Here is a 20,484-nt window from a genome sequence, read left to right on the forward strand (position 1 = left end):
TCCAGGTCTCCGGGGAATCGGCTTCCGGACAACAGCGTTCTTTGGTCCCCATGGCAACAGAGCCGCCCTCCTGTTTCCAGGGAAACCAAGTCCTCCGCGTCGTGGTTGCTGCAGCAACGCCTATGGGTTCAGTCAGCCACACTGTCCTGCCAACTCAGAGGGGCAGCTGGGCGTCCAGGACAGAGGAGCCAGGTGCTGCTGGGGTGTGGGGTCGGTGCTTGAACACAGGTGCCGGCCTGGCCAGGGTCCTGGGAGGAGAGTCTCGGGCCGCAGAGTCCCTGCTTTCTCTTGGGTCCTGTGCACCAGCCCATGATGAGTTCTGCCTTCAGTGAACCAGGCAACGGGGACTCCACCGAGCAGTCCCGGCTGGGGCTGGACGCGGTGATCAAGGTCAGTGCTGTGGCCGCCCTCCAGCACCCTCCTGGGCACAGGGGCTGAAGGCCCCTTGGGAGGGAAGGGACCCTGCACAGAAGGACCACACGTCCCCGGCTGCAAGGGGTACTTTCCACGTGCTCACGTGGTCAGCGTGGACATAGAGTGTGTGCACACATACACACACACATGCACACATGCACACACATACACATGAGCATACACACAGGTGCACACACAGACACAAGCACACACACAGGTGCACACACACACAAGCACACACAGGTGCGCACACACACAGGTGCACACACAGACACACAAGCACACACAGAGGTGCATACACACACATGCACACACAGGTGCACACACACGACCACACAAGGTGCACACACAGACACATGAGCACACACAGGTGCACACACGTGCAGACTCCAATAGGACAGAGCCTGGGGAGAGTCTGAACTGGAGGCTGGGGACCTGAGCCTAGGCCCAGCCCCCCGATCTGTGCTGTGTGAACTCGGGCAGCCAGCCCTCCTCTCTGCGCCCTGGGCCTGCTGCCTGCACACTGGGGGTGGGGGAGATGGAGGAACCTCCCACCCCAACAGTCTGGCTCACTGCAGCCTTGGTGGCAAAGTGTGGGAGTCAGCGGGCCTTCCTGGAGAGCTGTGGGCCCAGCTGTGGGTGTGGTCCGCCCCAGGGTCTGTTCCGTGAGGCCCAGAAGTCCTGGTTCTGTCTTCCTTTATGGCCCCCACCTGGGTGACAAAAACCACAGCATCTGGGTGTCACCCCCGACGTCCCCCCTTCACTCCAGACTTGCAGCCCGGTGCCCAGCCCTGCCATCGCAGCCCCTTAAGAGCCCCGCACCCCGACCCCTGCCGTCACCTGGCTCCAGCCGCCACAGCCAGCCCGTCCCCACCCTGCCTCACCCCTGGGGATCCCAGTGAACCCCTGGGAACCAGATGACTCAGCCATTTATTAACCCAGTGACTAGAAGCTCAGAACTATGCTGTAGGGGGTGGCACGGCCCCAGGCAAGCAGACGGGTCCCCAGGAAAGTCACTGCCCACAGCTGTGCTGGTGATTAGATCGCACGGTGGGGTCCTGTGTGCACACCCGGGACGTGCAGGGGCAACGGCAGGATGTTTGGATCAGGTGGCACAGAAGGCAAACACGGCGGCCCTGGGTGGACCGTCTGCCCAGCTCCCGGGAGGCCAGCACTCCGACATTCTGAGCGCCGGCGGCCAGGCAGGGGCGGGGCCGGGGGAGGGAGGGTGGCTCACACCCCATTCCCCTGGCAGGCAGCGCCTCACCGGGAGGGGGAACCTATCACCCCTTGGGAGTCCAGGAAAGCAGAACTTGAGAGTTGAAGTCACTGTAGCTACAGGCTGGTTTGAGGGAGAAACACAGGATGGTGCCCACGTCCAGCAGTGGGCAGCAGTGCAGGGCGCACGAGGCTGCCCCAGCTCCCACTGCCCACAGGACGCTGTCATCTGAAAGCCGTGGGGAGCCCTCGCAGGTGTGCGCAGCCCGCCCACCAACACCTGTCATCTGCGCGGCAGTGACTGAGATCTCAAGGCAATTACTCCTGGGCGAGCAGACGGGCGGGCGCCAAAGGTGCCCAGATAGGCGGTCCAGACAGATGGCAGGAGAGACGGCTCCTCCAGCCCTCCGGCTGCAGATGGAAACTGAGGGGCCCAGCCAAGGCGCCACTTAGGGACAGGGCTCATATGGGACGAGACCTGAAGGTGCTCCCCTGCCCCCGGAGCCCCGGACACCCCACTCACTGCCGCCAGAGCCGCTGCCCACCCCAGCTTCTCCCTGAGCCCCTTCCAGCCACTCACCCACACTCAGAGCTGGACTCTCTGAGGGTCTGGACCAGAGCAGGTGGACAAAGCCGGCCGACAAGCAGAGGAGCCCTGGGCAGGAAGACCTGTGATTCTCGACCCAATTCCATCAGAAGTTTCAGGAAGGTTCAGACTCTTTCTTTCTGCGTTACATTTTGAGTCGTGGTGTTTCTCTAAGAACTTGCCCATTATATGTCAGTTTTCAGACTTGCTGCTCGAAGTTGCTCCTAACATCCTCTCACTGTCCTTCTGAAGCCTGAGAGTCCAAGGCAGGGCAATCTCCCACCCCTCAGTGCTGGGGGTTTTGAGACCCAGGAGTCCCTGGGGACCCAGGACTTTGGGGTGAAGTTCAAGCGAGTCCCTGGCAGGCTCGGATGAGTAAGTCGCCCCCGATCGACACTGCTCTCATTGCTGATACTGGTGGCTGCGGGTCCTCTTTATGGTGTTTGTCTCCTGTTTCATTGATTTATGTATTTACTCTTCCTTTGCTTTTCAGTTCTTTGGATTGTTGTTCTTCTCAAATTTTGAGACATGTGTTTAGCTCACTGATTTAGTCTTGTTTTTTTAAAAAATTTTTACTTAAAAAGTTGTAGTAAATTATATATGTGTGTGCATGCACGCTCAGTCATGTCCAACTCTCTGTGACCCCATGGACTGTATCCCACCAGGCCCCTCTGTCCATGGGATTTTCCAGGCAGGAATACTGGAGTGGGTTGCCATTGCCTTCTCCAGAAAAAAAAAATGTGGCAAATTCTATATACATAAAGTTGACCACTTTCACCACCTTAAAGTGTGCAATTCAACGGCATTAAGTCCACGCACACTGTGCGAGCATCACCACCACTGTCTCCAGAAGCTCCTCATCCTCCCAGACTGAACTCTGCTCCCGTTAACACTGACTCCCCACCCACCCCCAGACCCGGTGCCCATCCTGCTTTCTGTCACTGCAGATGGCACGACTCTAGGGCCTCACTGGGAGGACTCGGGCAGTATCTGTTGCTTTGCGCTTGGTTTACCTAGTTAGTTACTGTTGTTCAGCCACTAAGTCACGTCCAGCTCTCTGTGGCCCCGTGGACTGCAGCACCCCAGGCTCCCTTGTCCTTCACCAACTCCTGGAGCTTGCTCAGATTCCTGTTCACTGAGTCGGTGATGCCATCCAACCATCTCATCCTCTGTCGTCCCCTTCTCCTCCCGCCTCCAACTTTTCCCAGCACCAAGTCTTCTCCAATGAGTTGGCTCTTTGTAACAGGTGGCCAAAGTACTAGAGCTTCAGCTTCATCATCAGTGCTTCCAATGAATATTCAGGACTGATTTCTCTTAGGATGGACTGTTTTGATTTCCTTGCTGTCCAAGGGACTCTCAAGAGTCTTCTCTAACACCACAGTTCAAAAGAATCAATTCTTCAGCACTCAGCCTTCTTTATGGTCCAACTCTCACATACATACATGACTACTGGAAAAACCATAGCTTTGACTAGATTGATCTTTATCGGCAAAGTGATGTCTCTGCTTTTTAATATGCTGTCTAGGTTTGTCATAGCTTTTCTTCCAAGGACCAAGCATCTTTAATTCCATGGCTTCAGTCACCGTCTGCAGTGATTTTGGAGCCCAAGAAGATAAAGTTGGCCACTGTTTCCACTGTTTCCCCTTCTATTTGCCATGAAGTGATGGGACCAGATGCCATGATCTTGGTTTTTTGAATATTGAGTTTTAAGCCAACTTTTTCACTCTCCTCTTTCACCCTCATCAAGAAGCTCTTTAGTTCCTCTTCGCTTTCTGCCACTAGAGTGGTGTCATCTGCATGTCTGAGGTTGCTGATATTTCTCCCGGAAATCTTGATTCCAGCTTGTGCTTCATCCAGTCAGGCATTTCTCATGATGGACTCTGTACAGAAGTTAAATAAGCAGGGTGACAATATAGAGCCCTGACGTACTCCTTTCCCGATCTGGAACCAGTCTGTTGTTCCATGTTCGGTTCTAACTGGTGCTTCTTGACCTGCACACAGGTTTCTCAGGAGGCAGGTAAAGTGGGTCTGATATTCCCATCTCTCCAAGAATTTTCCACAGTTTGTTGTGATTCACACAATCAAAGGCTTTAGCGTAGTCAATGAAGCAGTAGATGTTTTTCTGGAATTCCCTTGCTTTTTCTATGACCCAATGGATGTTGGCAATTTGATCTTTGGTTCGTCTGCCTTTTCTAAAGCCAGCTTGAATATCTGTTGAAGCCTAGCTTGACAGATTTTGAGCATTACTTTGCTAGTGTGTGAAATGAGTGCAATTGTGCAGTAGTTTGAACATTCTTTGGCATTGCTTTTCTTTGGGATTGGAATGGAAACTGACCTTTTCCAGTCCTGTGGCCATACAGTTCTCATCACCCGGACCCCATGCCCCCCAACTCACCACTAGTGAGGTAGGAATTTCCTTGAGGGAAGGGGAACCAAGGCTGGCAGGTGACGGCCATGGGGCTGGGCCCCACATCATGGAGGCACCCCCACTCCGCACAGGAGCATTTTATAAAGCAATTCCCTCCCCCCCCCCCCAACCCGCTCTCTAGCATATTGGAAGCACAGGAAGTGCGGCGGAGAGGAGCTACCTCACGCCCAAGGTCGGGGCAGCAACCGAGACTGCCAGGCTGCGAAGGCACAGGAGCAGCCAAGGGGAGCTAGGCTTTGGAAATCATGAGTTTTCTGTGGCAACAGCTCACCTCTGACGTTGGAGCATGAAGACAGCCATGGACAGTGTGTGTGCAAATAGGTGGGGTGATTTTCCCAGAAAGCTTTACTTATGAACAAGTGGCAGGCCTGAATCTGGCCTGCAGATGGAGTCTGCTGAGCTCAGATTAGCCGATGAAGGAATAAAAGGATAGTCGTGTGGGTACGGTCAGACAAATGGTGGCAGGCAGTTGAGCGGGTGGGTGGGCGTGGTGGACAGGTGGCCGGCTGGGAAAGTCATCGTGCACAAAGTGTAGCGGTGAGAGCAGGGGCCCATATTCTGGAAAGCGGCCTCTGAGATGAAAACTCACTGGATATTCTCTTTACCTCTGGTTGGAGTGTTGCACGCACACAAAAACATACAGGCATCCTGAGTGCACAGCTTAACGTCCTCCCCAGCACTCGGCATTTCCTATCGTTTTCCTATGCAGCCATTACGGTGAACACACAGCGATATCACGGGGCTTCGCCGGTGGCTCGAGGGTAAAGAACCCGCCTGCAGTGCAGAAGCCGCAGACCTGGGTTCAACCCCTGGGTCGGGAAGATCCCCTGGAGGAGGGCATGGCAACCCACTCCAGTATCCTTGCCTGGAGAATCCCAAGGGCAGAGGAGCCTGGCGGGCTGCAGTCCGTGGGGTCACAAAGAGTCGGACACGACTGAGCGACTCAGCATACACGCACGCACAGGGATGTCACATTACGGCTCTGGTCGCCGCTCACCCTGTGACTAGTGAAACTGAGCGCAAATCCCAGGTTTCCTGGCCCCGTGGACATCGCCCTCTGTGAGGTGTCTGCTCCACATTGTGCCAAGCTGTGCCCTGGGGCGCCTTCGCTTCTTATTGATCTGGGTCTGACTGCGTAATCTAGAGGAGACCCTTTATTGAATGCATGCGCTGCAGATGTCTCCTGGGCGCCTCTGGCCCTCCTGACGTGCTTCTGAGCAGCAGTTCTTAGCGTCCACAGGCGCCGCCTGCCGTTTTCCCCCTGGGTTAGTGCTGCGCGTGACCTATTGAAGGAACACACTGGGCCTACTCCAAGGCCACATTCTTCCGTGCTTTCTCTTAAAAGTTTTATTGTGTTACATTCACGTTTAGACCCGCAATCTGTCTGGAACCCGTCTCTGCGTGGCGTGAGGTGGGGCCCACCATGCATTCCCTTCTATGCAAATAGCCAGGCAACCTGGCTCCACTTTGAAAATCACGCCATCTTCCAAGGCCCTGCGTGTCATCCCTGCCACCACCCAGTGTGTGCTCACGGCTGTGCATGTGCATTTGTGCTAGTGTGCACTCACACTCTTCCACCGGTCAGGTGGTCCTTACACCAACGCCACCCTACCCTCGTCACTGTGGATCCGTGCCATGGCTCCACGTCTGGGAGCATAAGCTTTGTTCTTCTTCCCGACTCCCTCCATAATTTTGCCCTTCCATGTGAATTTTCAAATCAGTCTGCTAATTTCTCCAATACTGGCTACTCACTCCAGTATTCGGGCCTGAGAAATCCCAAGGGCAGAGGAACCTGGAGGACTACAGTCCACGGGATTGTGAAGAGTCGGGCACAACCGAGTGACCAACACTTTCACACGTTTCCACATGCATTTTCGAATCAGTTTGTTAATTTCTACAAGCTAAAACCGTTGCTGGAGTTTGGACTCGGATTCCATTGAATCTATAGATCAATGTGAGGGGCTCAAGTCTTCCAATTCACAGACAGAGCCCATTCTTCCATTCTTGTTTTTGTCGATTTTACTCAATGTAGTTCTCAATGGAGAGGCCTGGCACGTTTTACTACTGCAATTGCTCCTGGGTATTTGACCTGTTGGGTTGCCTACTGTTTTTAAAATGATGGTAGCTGAGAACCCAACTCTGTTCAGAGGGTTGTTCCAGCCCAAGGCATCTTCAAAGTGCTCTGTCGCTGACCTCAGAAATGCAGAGGACCCCCCCCCCCGTGCGGGTGGCCCCACTGCCCACCTCCCGAGTGCCGGTCTGTCTAGTCCAGTGCCCCCAAGGCTCTCCGCCCTCAGTAGGCACGTCAGTCTGACGGCTTTGTAGCTGCTGCGAAGCGAGGGCTGGCTCCTGGCCCCCTCCTGCGTCCTGCATCCTCTGTTTCATTTTTGGTTTAAGATTCCAAAGTTGGGGGGTGCTGAGGGGGAGGGGAGAAAGGGAAAGGCGCCAGGGGACGGGAGGCAGTGCCAGCAGGAGGCCGGGGTGGGCAGTGATGGGGTCTGTGCTCTGCTGCTGTCTCTCCCTCAGGGTCCCCATCTGTATGAGGGTGAGAGGGGTGGTCTGGAGGCTTCCCAGAGTCTGGGTGAGAGAGGGCCCATGGGTGGGACAAGAGCTGGGAAGATCTGAGAGTGCCAGGGTGAGGCCAAGCTCTGCGTGGGGAAAAAGCCAGGAAGGTTTGATAGTGCCAGGGTGTGGCCAAGCCTTGTGTGGACGGCAGCCAGGGTCCCCGCACTCATCAGATGGGCCACGTCCCCGTCCTGGCTCAGGAATGAGGGTGGGGCCCCACGGTCCTTGGTGGAAGTCCGAGCCACCAGCCACCTCTCCTGTATCCCCGCATCCTCCGCCCCCTGCCCCGCACAGACACAGACAGGATGCCCATGTCGCTGCCTCTGCCTCTTCCCGGACACCTGATCGGTGTCCCGCCTGGCTGGTGGACTCTTACTCACCCTTCAAGGTCCAACTCAAATGCCACCTCCTCCAGGAAGCCCGTGTGGGCACCAGGGACATAGGAGCAAACAAGATCGACCAGATGCGGACCCTCCCCAGCGTCCTTGATCCGAGTCAATTTTCAGTTAGTGATTCAGACTGTGGACTTGGTTTCCAGTCATTCTGGTGCTGAGCCGTGTTCGAAGAGTCTGCTTATGCGCCAAGCGCTGATGGGGCTGGGGGCTGGGGGCTGGGGGTGCGAGCGCAGAGGTGAGCGAGCTGCTGCCGCCCACCTTCTCCAGGCCTGGTTTCAGGCCTGGCAAGGACTGCCCCACTGTTACTACTTGAGGACCACACTACTGACTCGGCTCCTGGGGTGGTGCCCAGGGCCCCAGAGACCAGGACCAGGCGGTCCTGAGACGCGGCACGGCGGGGCCAGGTGTTATCCCGGACACAGAGGCTCTTTCTCCTAAGGAAGTGGAGCCTGGCAGGCGGCCACCTGGGCCCAGGGCCCTCTGTGCCGCAGGCCAAGCCACAGAAGGAGGGCAAGCCGACGTCCGGGGCCGGATCTGCCTGGACGCCCCATCCTCGGGTGTGTTCTCCAGGCTGTGCCCAGCCCTGGGGTGCAGCGGGCCCCGTGGGAGTGCCCGGGGCAGAAAAGGAGGGAGGGGCAGAGGCGAAGGAGAGTGGGCTGGGGTGGGCCCAGGCTCTCCCTGTTCCCCTGCGGTCAAGGCAGGGAGACCCCCGGCCAGCGCGCCTGCGGAGGCCTGCCTCCTGGCCACTGGGCAGGTGCCGGGGGTCCAGGGCAGGTCCTGATGCCGCCGCTGCCGCTGTAGATGCGCGACCCTGAGCTGCCCTTTCAGGTGGAGACAACACATATAAATGTGCTGAGAACCCTCGAGGGGCGCCGCGCTTCTCGCTTCACCCTTTTGTCCACAGACAAGGGAGCCCCTCCGTTCCCGCTGCTCTGGGAGGTGGGGGTCCCAGCCTCCTCCCCAGAGCGGGGGCAGCCACAGTTTCTGCAGCGCCGCTCGCGGCCACACGGTGGCACTGTTGCAGCTCCGCCGCCGCTAACCCGCCGGCAGGCCGGGCCGCCACCGTCGGACTCCCTCATTCACCCGGCTCCTGCCCCCGAGGCTGCCCCTGTGTCCAGGCTGAGCCGAGGTCGCCACCCGTCTCCCACTCTCGCAGGGTGACCGGACGGGGCTTCTGGCCGCCCTCCCTGCCTCACCACTGGGCTCCTCTGGACCCTCCTTGGCCCGCCCAGGGCTCTCCCTAGCCCGGCTCTGGGTGTGCAGCAGCCTCACTGCCCCAGGAAGCCTTTTGCAAGTCCCCGCATCTCTGTGGACCTGTGTGCCTGTGCAGCCCTCCGATTCAGAGGGGCCCCTCGGGGCCCGAGGCTGGGCACCAGCAAGGGGGACGGTGAGCCTGCTTTGCCTGACCTCCCCTCTGTTCTTAGCGGCATCTGCCTCCGAGCCCCCTCAAGTCTGTGAAAATGGGGTCCCAGGGAGGCAACCCCCACCCTCCACGGAGCCGCAGCCCCCGGGTCCCTGGGACCGCCCCCCCCCCCCCACGTTTTCAAAGCTGAGAACACAAGGCTCACGACGGCAGGTGGCAGACCTGCGCTGGGCAGTGAGCTGGCCGCGGCGCCGCAGGGACCCCCGCCCGTCTCTAGAGCGGAGCCCCCCTGACCTCGGGTGGGCGGACCGGAAGCCCACGTTCCTCGGGGTGGAGGCCCTCCCCGGCCATACAGCCGCACGCGGAGGGCGGCAGCGATGAATCAAGGGGTGGCCGGCCCACTGGGTCTCCCGCTGGTGGCGTCACACGGGGGCTACGACCTCCCGGGGTCCTCAGAGGCGGGCTGAGCTGACGGGGAGAAGGCCCTGGGGACACGCGCAAGTGCCAAGGCGGGTCTGGGGTCTTCTGGGAGGCTGAGGCCCAGCCCTGCTGTCCCCTCTGACCGCTGAGATTGCTGCCAGGGGCCTTCTGGAACTTTCCCAGTGCACTCCAGGTCACAGGAGGACAGCCTACCCCGCGGACAGACCAAAACCCGGAGGTGGCCCCCGGCCCACAGAACTGTAGGCGCAGCCGCGGGGTCTCCCGAGGGCAAGGAGGTGGCTGACCGTGGGGTCCAAGCCAAGCGCAGGCCCAGGGGCACGCCCTGGCTGGACGCCCCTCCCACTCCGGGCCCCTCCCCGCTGCCCCCGTGGTTTCTGCAGGGGAGGGGGGAGGGGCGGTGGAAGGAGGGGTGGGAGAGGGGAGGGCCGGGTGGAGGGGGGCGGCCCGAGGCCCTCCGCGCACCCCCGCAGCGGCTCCAGCTGGGCCTCGGCCCATCGCAGGCACCCGGCCGCAGCTGGAACCCATTACGCCCCCAGCTCCTCCGGGGACGCCCCGGCTAATAAGTGACCCTCTGTAACTGTTAGGAATGAGTCAAGCCTGTGCCGCGGCTCTTTCCCGTTAGCGCAGGGAGGGCGCGGGGAGGGGGGCCTCGGGCCGGGGCCTTCCTGGCCTAGGAGGAGGCTTCCTGGACGTGACCCCTCAGGGACGACCGCGGCTCAGCGCCTGCCTGCAGCCTCGCCTGCCTGGAGGACCTGGCAGGCCTTGGTCGTCTTGGCGCCCCCTCCCCGGCTGGGCCCGGAAGGGGCGGCCCGCATCTCCTCCCCTCTCCCAGCTCAGGGAGGCTGCTCACGACCCACTGGTCATGCTGAGGGGTCTGCAGGGAGGTGCAGTGAAGGTGCCTCCCAAGGCCTCCCAGGGGAGGCAGCTGCCCACAGCAGGGGAAGGGGAGCTGCCTCCTCACCCCTGAGTCCTCACTCCGGGCTCCTCACTCTCAGATCCTCACTCCAGGCTCCTCATCGGGGTCCTCACTCTGGGGTCGCACTCCAGGCTCCTGACTCCGGGCTCCTCACTCCACGGTCCTCACTCCGGGCTCCTCACTCTCGGATCCTCACTCCAGGCTCCTCATCCAGGCTCCTCATTCCACGGTCCTCACTGCAGGGTCCTCACTCCGGGGTCTCACTCCAGGGTCCTTGCTCCCGGGATCTCACTCCGGGGTCTCACTCTGGGCTCCTCACTCTGGGGTCTCACTCCGCGGCCGGGCAGCAGGGTTGGCTCACTCTCTGCACCTCACTGAGCTGCTTCGGGCGGGGCAGGATCTCTCATGGGTCATGCATGAGCTTGGATCCTGGGGTGACTCCCGGCCCCTCTGGAACTGACATGGAAGTGAAGGCTTTCTGTCCAGGCAGATTTGAGCAGAAGAGGCCAGGTTTGGGTCCCAGGCACGCGGATCAGGCTGAGCTTGTACCTGGCATGGCGGGAGGGCAGGGCTGAGCCCAGAAAGCCTTCCATCCCCGCAGCCTGGCCCGAGATCAGAGCCAGGTGAGGGTCTCGGCCTCACGAGGGTCTTCAGGGAAGGCAGAGGGGGTGAGAACAGGCAGGTAGAGGTCACGCACCACGCCCTGGACGGGGGGAGGGACCCTTGGGGGCGTTCCAGGTGAAGGTCTCTGTACGCCATAGGACAGGGTACTGGGCCCTCGGGGGTGGTGAGGGGACCCTGGTCTGTGGCTCTAGAGCCCCCGGAGCAGACATCTGCCACCAGTTCCTCCCTCAGCCTGAACTCATGGCCTGAACCTCATGGCGAACGCCACATCCGATGGGCAGCTGGGCACGTCCCGACCCTGGGCAATCCCTCTCATCGCGCACTCACGTCTGGAGCGCTCACGCCGCTTCAGAATTGGCTGCCTTGGCCCCTGTGTTCACACGTACTCCCCGTAGCCAGGGCTGAGATCAGCCCCAGCGCAAAGGCCCTGCCCTGTCCTGGGCCCTGGAGAGCACCCAGGCCCCCCAGCGGGACACCTTTCTGCAGCCAGGAACCCACAGGGCCGAGGCCAAGTGCCAGCCGGAGCCTGGGAGCCCAGGACCAGCCCCTGGGGACCCAGGACCCCGGGTCTGCTACTGCTCCCAGGCCTGTTCGGAGTGCTTCCACAGCCACTCACCCGCTCTGGAGGGCCACGCCGGGGGCCGTGCCCTCTGTGTGCTCTCTGCCCAGCCTCAGTCCTGCCCCGCCCCGTCCCTGGGCCCCCGTGGCCCCTCCCCATGAACAGGGCGGCCAGCCTCGTCCTCCAGGAAGCCATGCGGGTGCAACCTGGTCCTGCTACCAGTTGCCAGCCCCTCTGCCCACAGGGCTCTGAGCCCGCTGGATGGGGTTCAGGCCCCTCCCTGCCAACCCCCACTGTGAAAACCGGGGGACCGCCTGCTCCAGGGGCACCAAAGGCGAGGGCTCTGCCTCCCAGCATCCCTGGAGAGACCCAGGGTGGAGGTCAGGGCAGCCCCACAGAGGCGCTCAGAGCCTGGGCTAGGAGCTCCCTGACCTCTCTCCCTTCCTCACCTGAGCTCGGAGCAGCCCCGGGATGGGCAGGACACCCGCCCCCTTCACAGGTGGCCTCGGGGGACCTCAGCCTCGCCGGGTCCTCCCCAGGGTGGGGTGGTGCCCCCGCCCCGACTCCAGTGGATTCAGCAGTGCTGGGACCTGCCGGCCCCAGGGGTCTCTCGGCGCGTGTCTTTCAGAGGCTGGAGGACACCGTCCTGAGCCCCACGGCCAGCAGAGAAGACCGGGCGCTGACCGTGCGCGGGGGGCGCTGGCGGGCCTCCCCGACCCCCGTGCCTGCCCGCATCCGTGAGATTGTGGCTGGCAGCCTGGCCGAGGGGCCTCCCCAAGGTGAGGGGCACCCCAGGGGAGCAGCAGGGCGCTCGGTGGGAGTCCAGCCCCCGGGGGCCCTCCCCGGCCTGTGCCCTGGCCTGGCTGGCCCCTCCGGGCCCGTCACTGCCCTGCGCTAGGGTGAGACCCACACCCTCCCACGGAGTCACCCACGGAGCTAGAAGCTGATCTGTACAGCGTGCTCACCCCTGAGCCGCAGAGACCATCCCCACCCAGCGTGCGTTTCTGTCTGTGACTCTTGTGACTGCCAGTCTCGTTTCTCACTGGATGAATGAGAATCCTAAAGGCTGGCGCTCGGAAAGCGCAGGTGCAGGGCAGCGGCCCGCCTGAGCTCCGGCCCCGCCCACTGGCCCCACTGCCGGCCCTCTCGCTGTCGGTCACCGTGGCCACTGGCCTGGCCCCAGGCCGTGCACTTGACCCCTCGTACGTGGGTCCCAGAGACCCCTTTCGGTAGTGAGGGCCTCTCCAGCCTCCGAGAGGAGCCAGGGGCTTCACTGGGTGTGTTAAGGGACGAGAGACCCCCTGCGTGCTTAGGGCAGCACTTCCTACTTGGTGGGGACGGGACGCTGCGGCCCTGAGTCAGCGGTTCTCAAGCCGGGCGGGGGTGGGGTGCCCAGGTCCAGGCCGCCCTCACAGGCCCTCTGCTGTGCTGGTTTGGGCTACACTGGGGAGAGACGTGAGTGGCACGTGCCCACCCAGAGGAAAGGAGGTGCCGCTCCCCCGCACTGGGGGCCCCTGGGCCGGGTGGACAGGCTGCTGGACTGGGGGCTGGCCTGGCCACAGGCTGACCCTGCTGCTGCGCCTGCAGGGCTGAGGGAGCCCCCAGCCACCCCGGGCCCCGGGCCGGAGGAGCACGCGCTCCTGCAGGATGAGCTGTCCCGACTGGAGGACCTGCTGGCCCAGGCGGGTGCCGAGCGGGACGAGCTGGCCGGCAGGTACCATGCAGTCAGCAAGCGGGTGAGTGCTCAGGGTGCCTGGCAGCCCGCCCTGGGGTGACCCACAGGCCCTCCAGCAGGGGGACGACAGTGGCCGGCCACGGCTGAACCCTGCGCCACAGAGAGAGAAACTGAGGCTGGAGAGGGCAGGTGAGGCAGGATAGTGCCCAGGGGTCCTGACCCGGCTTAGGCAATGACTTGTGCCCGCCTGCCCAGAGCCCCGGGGGGCGGCCAGGACAGTCCCAACCCGTGGGGCCAGTGCCCTGCCCAGCATGAGCATGTGGACATACCTGCCAAGGGGAGGCGAGCAGGCCAGAAGGAGCTGACTGCACCCCAACCTCGCCCCTAACAGCCGAGGTAGACAGACAGGCCCTGGACACACCCTCAGTGCCCCCGGCGGCAACAGGGCCTGCCAGGGTGACCGGCTGCAGCAACAGGCCGTTCGGCCCCAACCTGTGCGGCGGGACGATCTCCCAGTGTGCGGGTGGGGAAACTGAGGCAGAGTGGTGATGGGGGTCACCGGGCAGGGCCTCCGTCTCATGTCCACCGCCCCAAGTTGTGGCCTCGGAGCAGGACGGGGCAGGGTGCCCGGCCCACAGCAGGGGCGCTCACAGCCCCTGTGTCTGCATGACCCCAGATGAAGAAATAGGGTCACTGCCGGTCCCAGCCGAGCAGGGTTGTGCTGCGGGCTGAGAGATGACCCGGTCCGGCCCTTTCTCTGGTGTGACCAGTGACCGGGGCTGAAAGCCTGATGGCCCCAGCTGGCCATGCCTCCTCGAGGGTCCTGAGGGCTTCCTGGGGTCGGCGGCGTGCCCAGCCCCATGAAGGGACCCCCGGACCCCCGTCCTCACCCCCAGCCCCACTAAGGGGCCCCCGGACCCCTGTCCTCACCCCCGGCCCCATGAAGGGGCCCCCCACCCCCGTCCTCACCCCCACCCCACAAGAGGGCCCCCCACCCCCGTCCTCACACCCCCCCGCCCAGTGAGCTCCTCGGGCAGGACCAGTGGGGCGGGAGCACTGGGTGAACTCACCGCCCGCCCCCTCCCCGGCCCGAGTGGAGCTGGGGGTGGGGGCGTCTTCCTAGCACAGGGTGGGGAGATGTTGGGAACAAGAGGCCAGTGGGAATACAAGCCGCAGAAGCCCTGCAGCCAGATTAGGCAACCGAGTGAGTCAGTAAGGTCCCGGCTCCAGGCCGCCCCCGGCACCCCTCGTGCGGACCACGGAGGAGCCTGGTCTCCCTGAGTGCCCCAAGGAGACGGGCGGCAGCGTGGGGGTGGGCGTGACTGCTCCGTGGGCCTCTGTCTCCTTCCTCCGAGGGTCCCTCAGCCCCTCCGTGGGCCTCAGGGGAGTCCCACCCTCCCCGCCTCCTGGGCCCCAGGCCCCACCGCACGTGGGCCCTCGGTTCTCCTGGTCTTCCTGTCTCAGCCCCCGCCAGCCAGCCCCCTGGGCCTGCTGCAGCCCCTCCTCGGACCCCCAGAACATGCTCTGAGTGCAGATCTGGGTGGCACCCCCGGACTCCAGCAGCCTCTTTCCCTCAGAGCGAGGTTCCCATCAGCTCAGCCCTGCAGACTCACAGGTGGTCTGGGCCAGTTCCAGAGGCTTCCCTGCCGCCAGACCCACCTGGGGGCTGCAGGCTCACCTACCGTGGGGTGGCCTCGTCCCCCGCCCCCCTGGATGAGGGGCTGGTGGTGGAGAGAGGGTCAAGCACAGGCAGAAGGGGCGGGGTGGGGCCCTGTGTGGCTCACTGCCGCGCAGGGGGCCGCAGACCGGCTCCACCTCCTCTTGCCTGGCCTGACGCAGGGCCTCCTCAGCCGGCCACGGCACGAGGCGCAGGGCCACCGTTGGGCCGGCCACCAGCCTGACCCCTCTGACCACACCCCACTCGACCGCACCCCTGACCCCAGCCTGACCCCCGCCCAGCTGGAGACCCCCCCAAGCCCTTCCACCGTCCTGGGGATGGCGCTGTGCCCAAGCCACCCAGCCCACAGGGCTTGGAGGCAGACGGCCAGGTGGGTCAATGCCCTCTCAGCTGCAGGCCCAGCTGGAGACCACCACGGCCCAGCTGCGGAGGTCGGAGCTGGAGCGCAGCATGGACCTGGAGGAGGCCCTGGGCCGTCTGGAGGCGGCCGAGCAGAGGTGAGGCCCGGCAGGTGCGGCCAGCAGGGCTGCAGGGAGCCCGCCGGCAGGGCAGGTGCCCGGGCCGTTGGCAACTCCTCCAGAGAGACCGAGTCAGAGCCAGGGGGTGTGGAGCAGGGCAGGCGGGGGTGGCACCCCTGGGCCTCAGTGTGTTCCCGGATGTGCCCCCCCCAGCCCCCCCACACCAGCTGGGGCAAGGGTTCTGGCCCGTGCTACGGGCAGGTCACCGGAGCTGCCCGTGGGCCTTGGCTGGCCTGGCCAGTCCTGGGGTGTCTCTCGGTCCCCCCCAATCGCACTCTTCTTCCCGCTCCAGCCCTGACCCCCAGGCTCCTTTGGCTTCAAGCCACTCTTGGTCATGACCAGGCTCATTTTGCTCACTGTGGGTAATTGTATGTCACCCCCGGCCCCCCAGAGGGAGCCCCAAGCCTCAGGACATGCTCCCAGACGGAAGAGCATCTCGCCAGGGTCCCTGCCGAGGGGAGCAGGCAAGGCGGGGCCCCCAAGGCGGCTCCATCGCCAGGCCAAGGAAGGTTAAGCCGTCTGTGGATGTGCTTCCCAGGTTTGGTTCCTCCTCAGGGACACTGGCAAAGGGTCAGTGCTGAGAAGCATCTTGAAAACCAGTTTTGGAGAAGCGGAGGGTAGGGGCAGGGGCTGCAGAAAATAAACCTCCAGGAGGCTGACGCCCCCAGAGAGGAGAAGAACAGAGAAATCCCCGTGGGCTTGCAGCCTGGCCAGGAAGTGCACGCTCTGCAGGGTTCGGGGTCCCTGACTGCAGCCACACACAGGCCTGCCTTTCGGGGAGAGAGGCCCACAGTCACGGAGGGGCTGCCCCCTCCTCGGGGCACACCTGACCCCTCTCCCCCAGCCCACCCCGAGACAGGGACACGCCTCCCTCCCAGCCCCGGTTCCCTCAGCTGGGGCTCCCAAGCCCTGGCCCTCTTGCTGGTCTGGGGGTTCACCTCCACACCCTGGAGTGAACGGCCAGCCGTAGTCATGAAGGCAGAGCCAGGGAGCTCGGGGAGGGAGGAGGGGGCAGCAGATATGTCGGGGGCAGGGCAGGGTGCTAGAGGGGGACCCAAGGCAGGCCTCTGTTTTCTGTCCGCGGGGGAGCGCTGCAGGTGGTCAGCGCCACTCAGGAGTGGTGGGGCTGCAAGATCGAGCTGGGGTTGTCTGGGCCCGGGAGGTCTGGGGCCTGGGGGTCTGAGCACGTCTGTAAGGGGAGGCCACCCGCCTACAATCATGCTGCCGCATCCCGACCCGCCCAGGAGCACCGGCCTCACCCAGGTGAATGCCCTCCTGCGGGAACAGCTGGAGCAGATGAGGAAGGCCCACAACAGGCTGGCTGAGGAGCTGGCCAGGACGACGGGCAGCGTGCCCCGTCTGCGGGCCGAGCTGGAGCTGCGGGAGGCACAACGCTGGACCCGCAAAGAGGTGCTCCCCGGCTCCCGCCCATGGGCAGGGCAATGCCCAGCTCGGTGCCCGCGGCTGGCATGGGGGTGGATGGCGAGGACTGGGAGGGGGTGAGCTGGCGGCAGCCCCCCACCACACCACACCCCCACTCGGCCTGGCAACACCCGTCTGCAGAGTGGGGGACACCAGGTGGGAAGCCCCCCGCTTTGAGAGAAGGAGCCCAGGGCCAGACTGGGAAGTTGGGTGAGGGCTGAGCCCTGGCCCCGCCGGAGGGAGGAGTCTCCGCGGGCCGGACTCCCGGGCCAGCAGGGTCCCCGAGGCCTCTTACGAAACCCTCAGCCCTGGGTGGGGTCAGGGCAACAGGGCTGCGGCCTCAGCCTCGCTGCAGTGGTGGTACCGTGTGGACCATGCGGGCTGGTCGCCAGCTGCAGGACATGCAGCGTGAAGTGGGGCAGGACTGGAGACAGTCAGCGCGCCTGTGCCTGGCCGCACCTTCCCTGATCTGCCCTGGATGCCCCCCAGCGGCCTCCAGGGCAGGATTCCTCCCTGGCCGTGGGGCAGAGGCTGAGGCGGTCCCCAGGTCCAGGCCGACCCCGCACAGGGGTCCCTGGGACAAGCCCACCACAGAGGGGCTGTCCCGGCTCTACCCACACAGACCTGGGGGAGCAGGGGCTGCCCCTGCTCTGGGGACACGGCTCTTCCTGCAAGACAGCTGTCCTGGGACAGGAGGGTGTCAGATGGGCGTGGGGAGAATGCACGGCCTTTCCGATCAGATCAGTCTTCACAGGGTGCTGGGCTGCCGCGGAGCTGGTGAGACGGGGTGGACCCCTCACGCCTGGCCTCAGCTGGATGGCAGAACAGGCGCCTCGGAGGCGGACCTTGGGTCCAGTCTGGCGCCACCGATAAGGCTCTTTACTCCCCCTTGGCCCTGAACGCCTCTCCCACTTGCTGGCAGCGGCTTTTCTCGCACCTTAGCGAGGCCCTGGCTCCAGTCTCCTGGCTTCCAGCCCGCCAACACCCGCCGACCCCTGCCTCCTCTGGCGGGCATTGCGCTCTGGCCGCTGGGAGCTCTCTGCTGTGACTTCCTGTGACCTCAGACAGCAGATTCCTGTTTACTCTGCTTCCGCTCATCAGGGTTCCTTCTCTCCTTGTCTGGGGAAGCCCCTGTTCTGTCTTCCATAGTTGCCCGAGTCCCCCCTCCCCCCCCCCACCCTCCCCGCCCCGCCTCTCCCCTCCCCTCCCCTCCCCTCCCCTCTGCCCCATGCTCTTCACGCTTCCTGGGCTCCCTCCTACTCTCAGCCTCCCCTACTTATTGCCCTGGTCTATGTCATAGGTAATTTTTTCAAGCCCACCCTGCTGCTCATCAGTTTTCTCTCGTGGTCTCCAATCTCTGGTAAACCTGCCTATTCGTCCTAACTCCTAATACTGTATTTTTCATCTTTAAAACTCCTGCTTTTATTCTATTTTCTGCACATCTTAGTCTCACGTTTTCAAGCCTCTGCTGTCTGTTGACGCACGCTAGAAAGCAGTTATCTTCCAGTCTGTTTCTGATGTTCCGATAGCTGAATCCCTCAAGGTCTGAGTCCATTGTCTCTCTGGTTCTTGATCAGGTGCTGGGTTCTTTGTATCTTTGGTGGTTTTCTGATTTCTTCAGTTAAGAGCTGTGTAGTATCCCTGGAACTCTGAAAAGTCTTTGAAACCTGAAATGAACATGGTATGTTCCAAAAAAGATTTTCATTTGCTTCAGGCAGATTCTAGGGACTTTGATCATCTTTGGGGCCACATGGAAGTAAATTTTCAGCTTTAATTTACTGTTTTTTAAAACCACCCAGGTTTTGTGAATCTAGGCTCAAAACTGCACCAAGGCTAACTCATGGTTCCAAATCCAAATCTCCAAGATTTTTCCTTCCTGTCTTGGTCCCTCCAGGCTGCTGGAGCAGAAATACCCCAGCCCCGGGCTTATAGACAAACATTTCCCACAGCTTTAGAGGCTGGAAGCCCAAGATCAAGGTGTCAGCCCTTTCAGTGGCTGGTGAGGATGAGCACTGCTGTCTGAATCATGGATGACACCTTCTGGCTGTCCGCTCAAACGGCAGAAGGGAGGGAGAGCTCATAAGGCCCCTTTCCTAAAGGCACTAACACCCTTCGTAGAGGTGGAGCTGAAAAGCCCCACCTCCAGATACCATCACGTGGGGGATTAGGTTTCAACATGTGAATTGAGGGGGACACTGCCCCTTCTACAGGGTGTGTGTATGTGTGTGTGTGTGCGTGTGTGTGTGCCTGCACGTGTGTGCTGGTTTACCATCCACTGCACCTCCTTACAGCGCCTGCAGGCATGTGTGTGTGTGTGCACGCGCACTGGTTCCCTGTCCACTGTACCTGCTTACAGCGCCTGCAGGCAGCTGTGTGTGTGTCTGTGTCTGTGTCTGTGTGTGTGCATGTGGGTATGTGTGTGCTGGTTCATCTCTTTACAGCCCCTGCAGGCAGGTGTGTGTGTGTGTGTGTGCGTGTGTGCAGGTCTGCCTGTCTCTAGCATACCTTGCTTGGGGTGCAACTTGGGGGGTCATTCCTATAGGTGAGTAGACTCCCCCTTGAGTGGACCCAGGCTTTCCCCTCTGTCCTCGGAGCCCCTGTCGTCAAACAAGTTCAAGTTGCTGTTTGGCAAGTCGCTCTCGAGTCAGGAACTTCACTCGTCCCTGCCTGCGTGTCCCTCACCACACCGGCCGCCCAGCCTCGCTTCCAGAAGCTGTGGAGTCTGGCGTGTCCTGGGTTTCAGTCCGCATCGGGCAGGCGGGGCTGGGCGTCCACCCCTCTGTGTCACCAGGGCTCTCGATGACCACAGTGGGTAGGGGGCACTCCAGGAGACGATACACCGCAGGGGGCATCTGGGCTCGTGGGTGGACCTCAGTGGGGGTCGGGGAGGGGGCTCAGCAAAGGCCTCTTGAAGGGCTGGGTGGGGGTGCGGGTCTGGAGCCAGAAGCAACACCAGAAAGCGCTGGGCTCCACCAGGTGGAGGGGCCGTGGGAGCCTGCAGAGCCCGGCCTCTGAGCTCGGCGTTAGGGACCCGGCCCGGGGTGGGGCTGGGGAGGCAGCACGGAGGCCGGGACTCTGACTCTGGGCTTCGGCGCAGTTCCCTGCAAGGCTGGCCTCACTGATCACATGGGGCTGCATCCTGCTGCCTCAACTCTCGCCCACACCCGACCCCCGACCCCCACACCCAGCCCCACCGCCCACACCCCAGCTGAGTGCTGCCTTTGCCCCCAGGGGGACCAGGCTGAGGGAGTCCTGGTTCTGGAGCTGGGGGCACTCCTCCCTACAGCCTCTGGGAGGGGAGCCAAGCGCTGTCCCAGGTAGGGGGCAGTCTGATTGTTGGGGAGGAGAAGGGGCCACAGAGGCTGATGACGAGGTCTGCTCCCCACCCCCAGTGCCGGAGGAGCGGTGTGGGGGTGAATGGGGTCGCGGTCCCCCCACCCCTCAGCCTGGCCTCCGTCTCTTGCCTGCAGGCCGGGCGCGCCCACTCGGGGCAGCCCCAGGACGCCCTCCTGCAGAGGCAGGTCACCGCGCTCCGGGGACAGCTGGCTGAGCTGCGTGCAGCCACTGAGAAGTGCGTGCCCACCCGCTGGCCCAAGGGGGACAGAGGGTGCCCTGGGGGAGGTGGCTGAGTGCACAGGGTGGGTCAGGCGGGGGGCCTGGTGGCATGAGCGGGCAGGCCGGT

At 62.6% G+C, this 20,484-nt stretch overlaps 1 protein-coding gene across 1 annotated transcript in view; it reads left to right on the forward strand.

Moving 5' to 3' along the window:
• CROCC2 (ciliary rootlet coiled-coil, rootletin family member 2) overlaps positions 1–20,484 on the forward strand; it is a 64,420-nt gene continuing 43,936 nt past the window's right edge. Inside the window, exons 1-6 of the mRNA XM_040231964.1 lie at positions 1–390; positions 12,138–12,288; positions 13,097–13,245; positions 15,253–15,359; positions 16,625–16,790; positions 20,195–20,373. Of these exons, the coding sequence (XP_040087898.1) occupies positions 310–390; positions 12,138–12,288; positions 13,097–13,245; positions 15,253–15,359; positions 16,625–16,790; positions 20,195–20,373 (833 nt within the window). The 5' untranslated portion in view covers positions 1–309. The remainder of the gene's footprint in view (positions 391–12,137; positions 12,289–13,096; positions 13,246–15,252; positions 15,360–16,624; positions 16,791–20,194; positions 20,374–20,484) is intronic.

The sequence above is a fragment of the Oryx dammah genome, unplaced genomic scaffold, assembly GCF_014754425.2.
Source record: "Oryx dammah isolate SB20612 unplaced genomic scaffold, SCBI_Odam_1.1 HiC_scaffold_28, whole genome shotgun sequence".
Lineage (NCBI taxonomy): Eukaryota > Metazoa > Chordata > Mammalia > Artiodactyla > Bovidae > Oryx > Oryx dammah.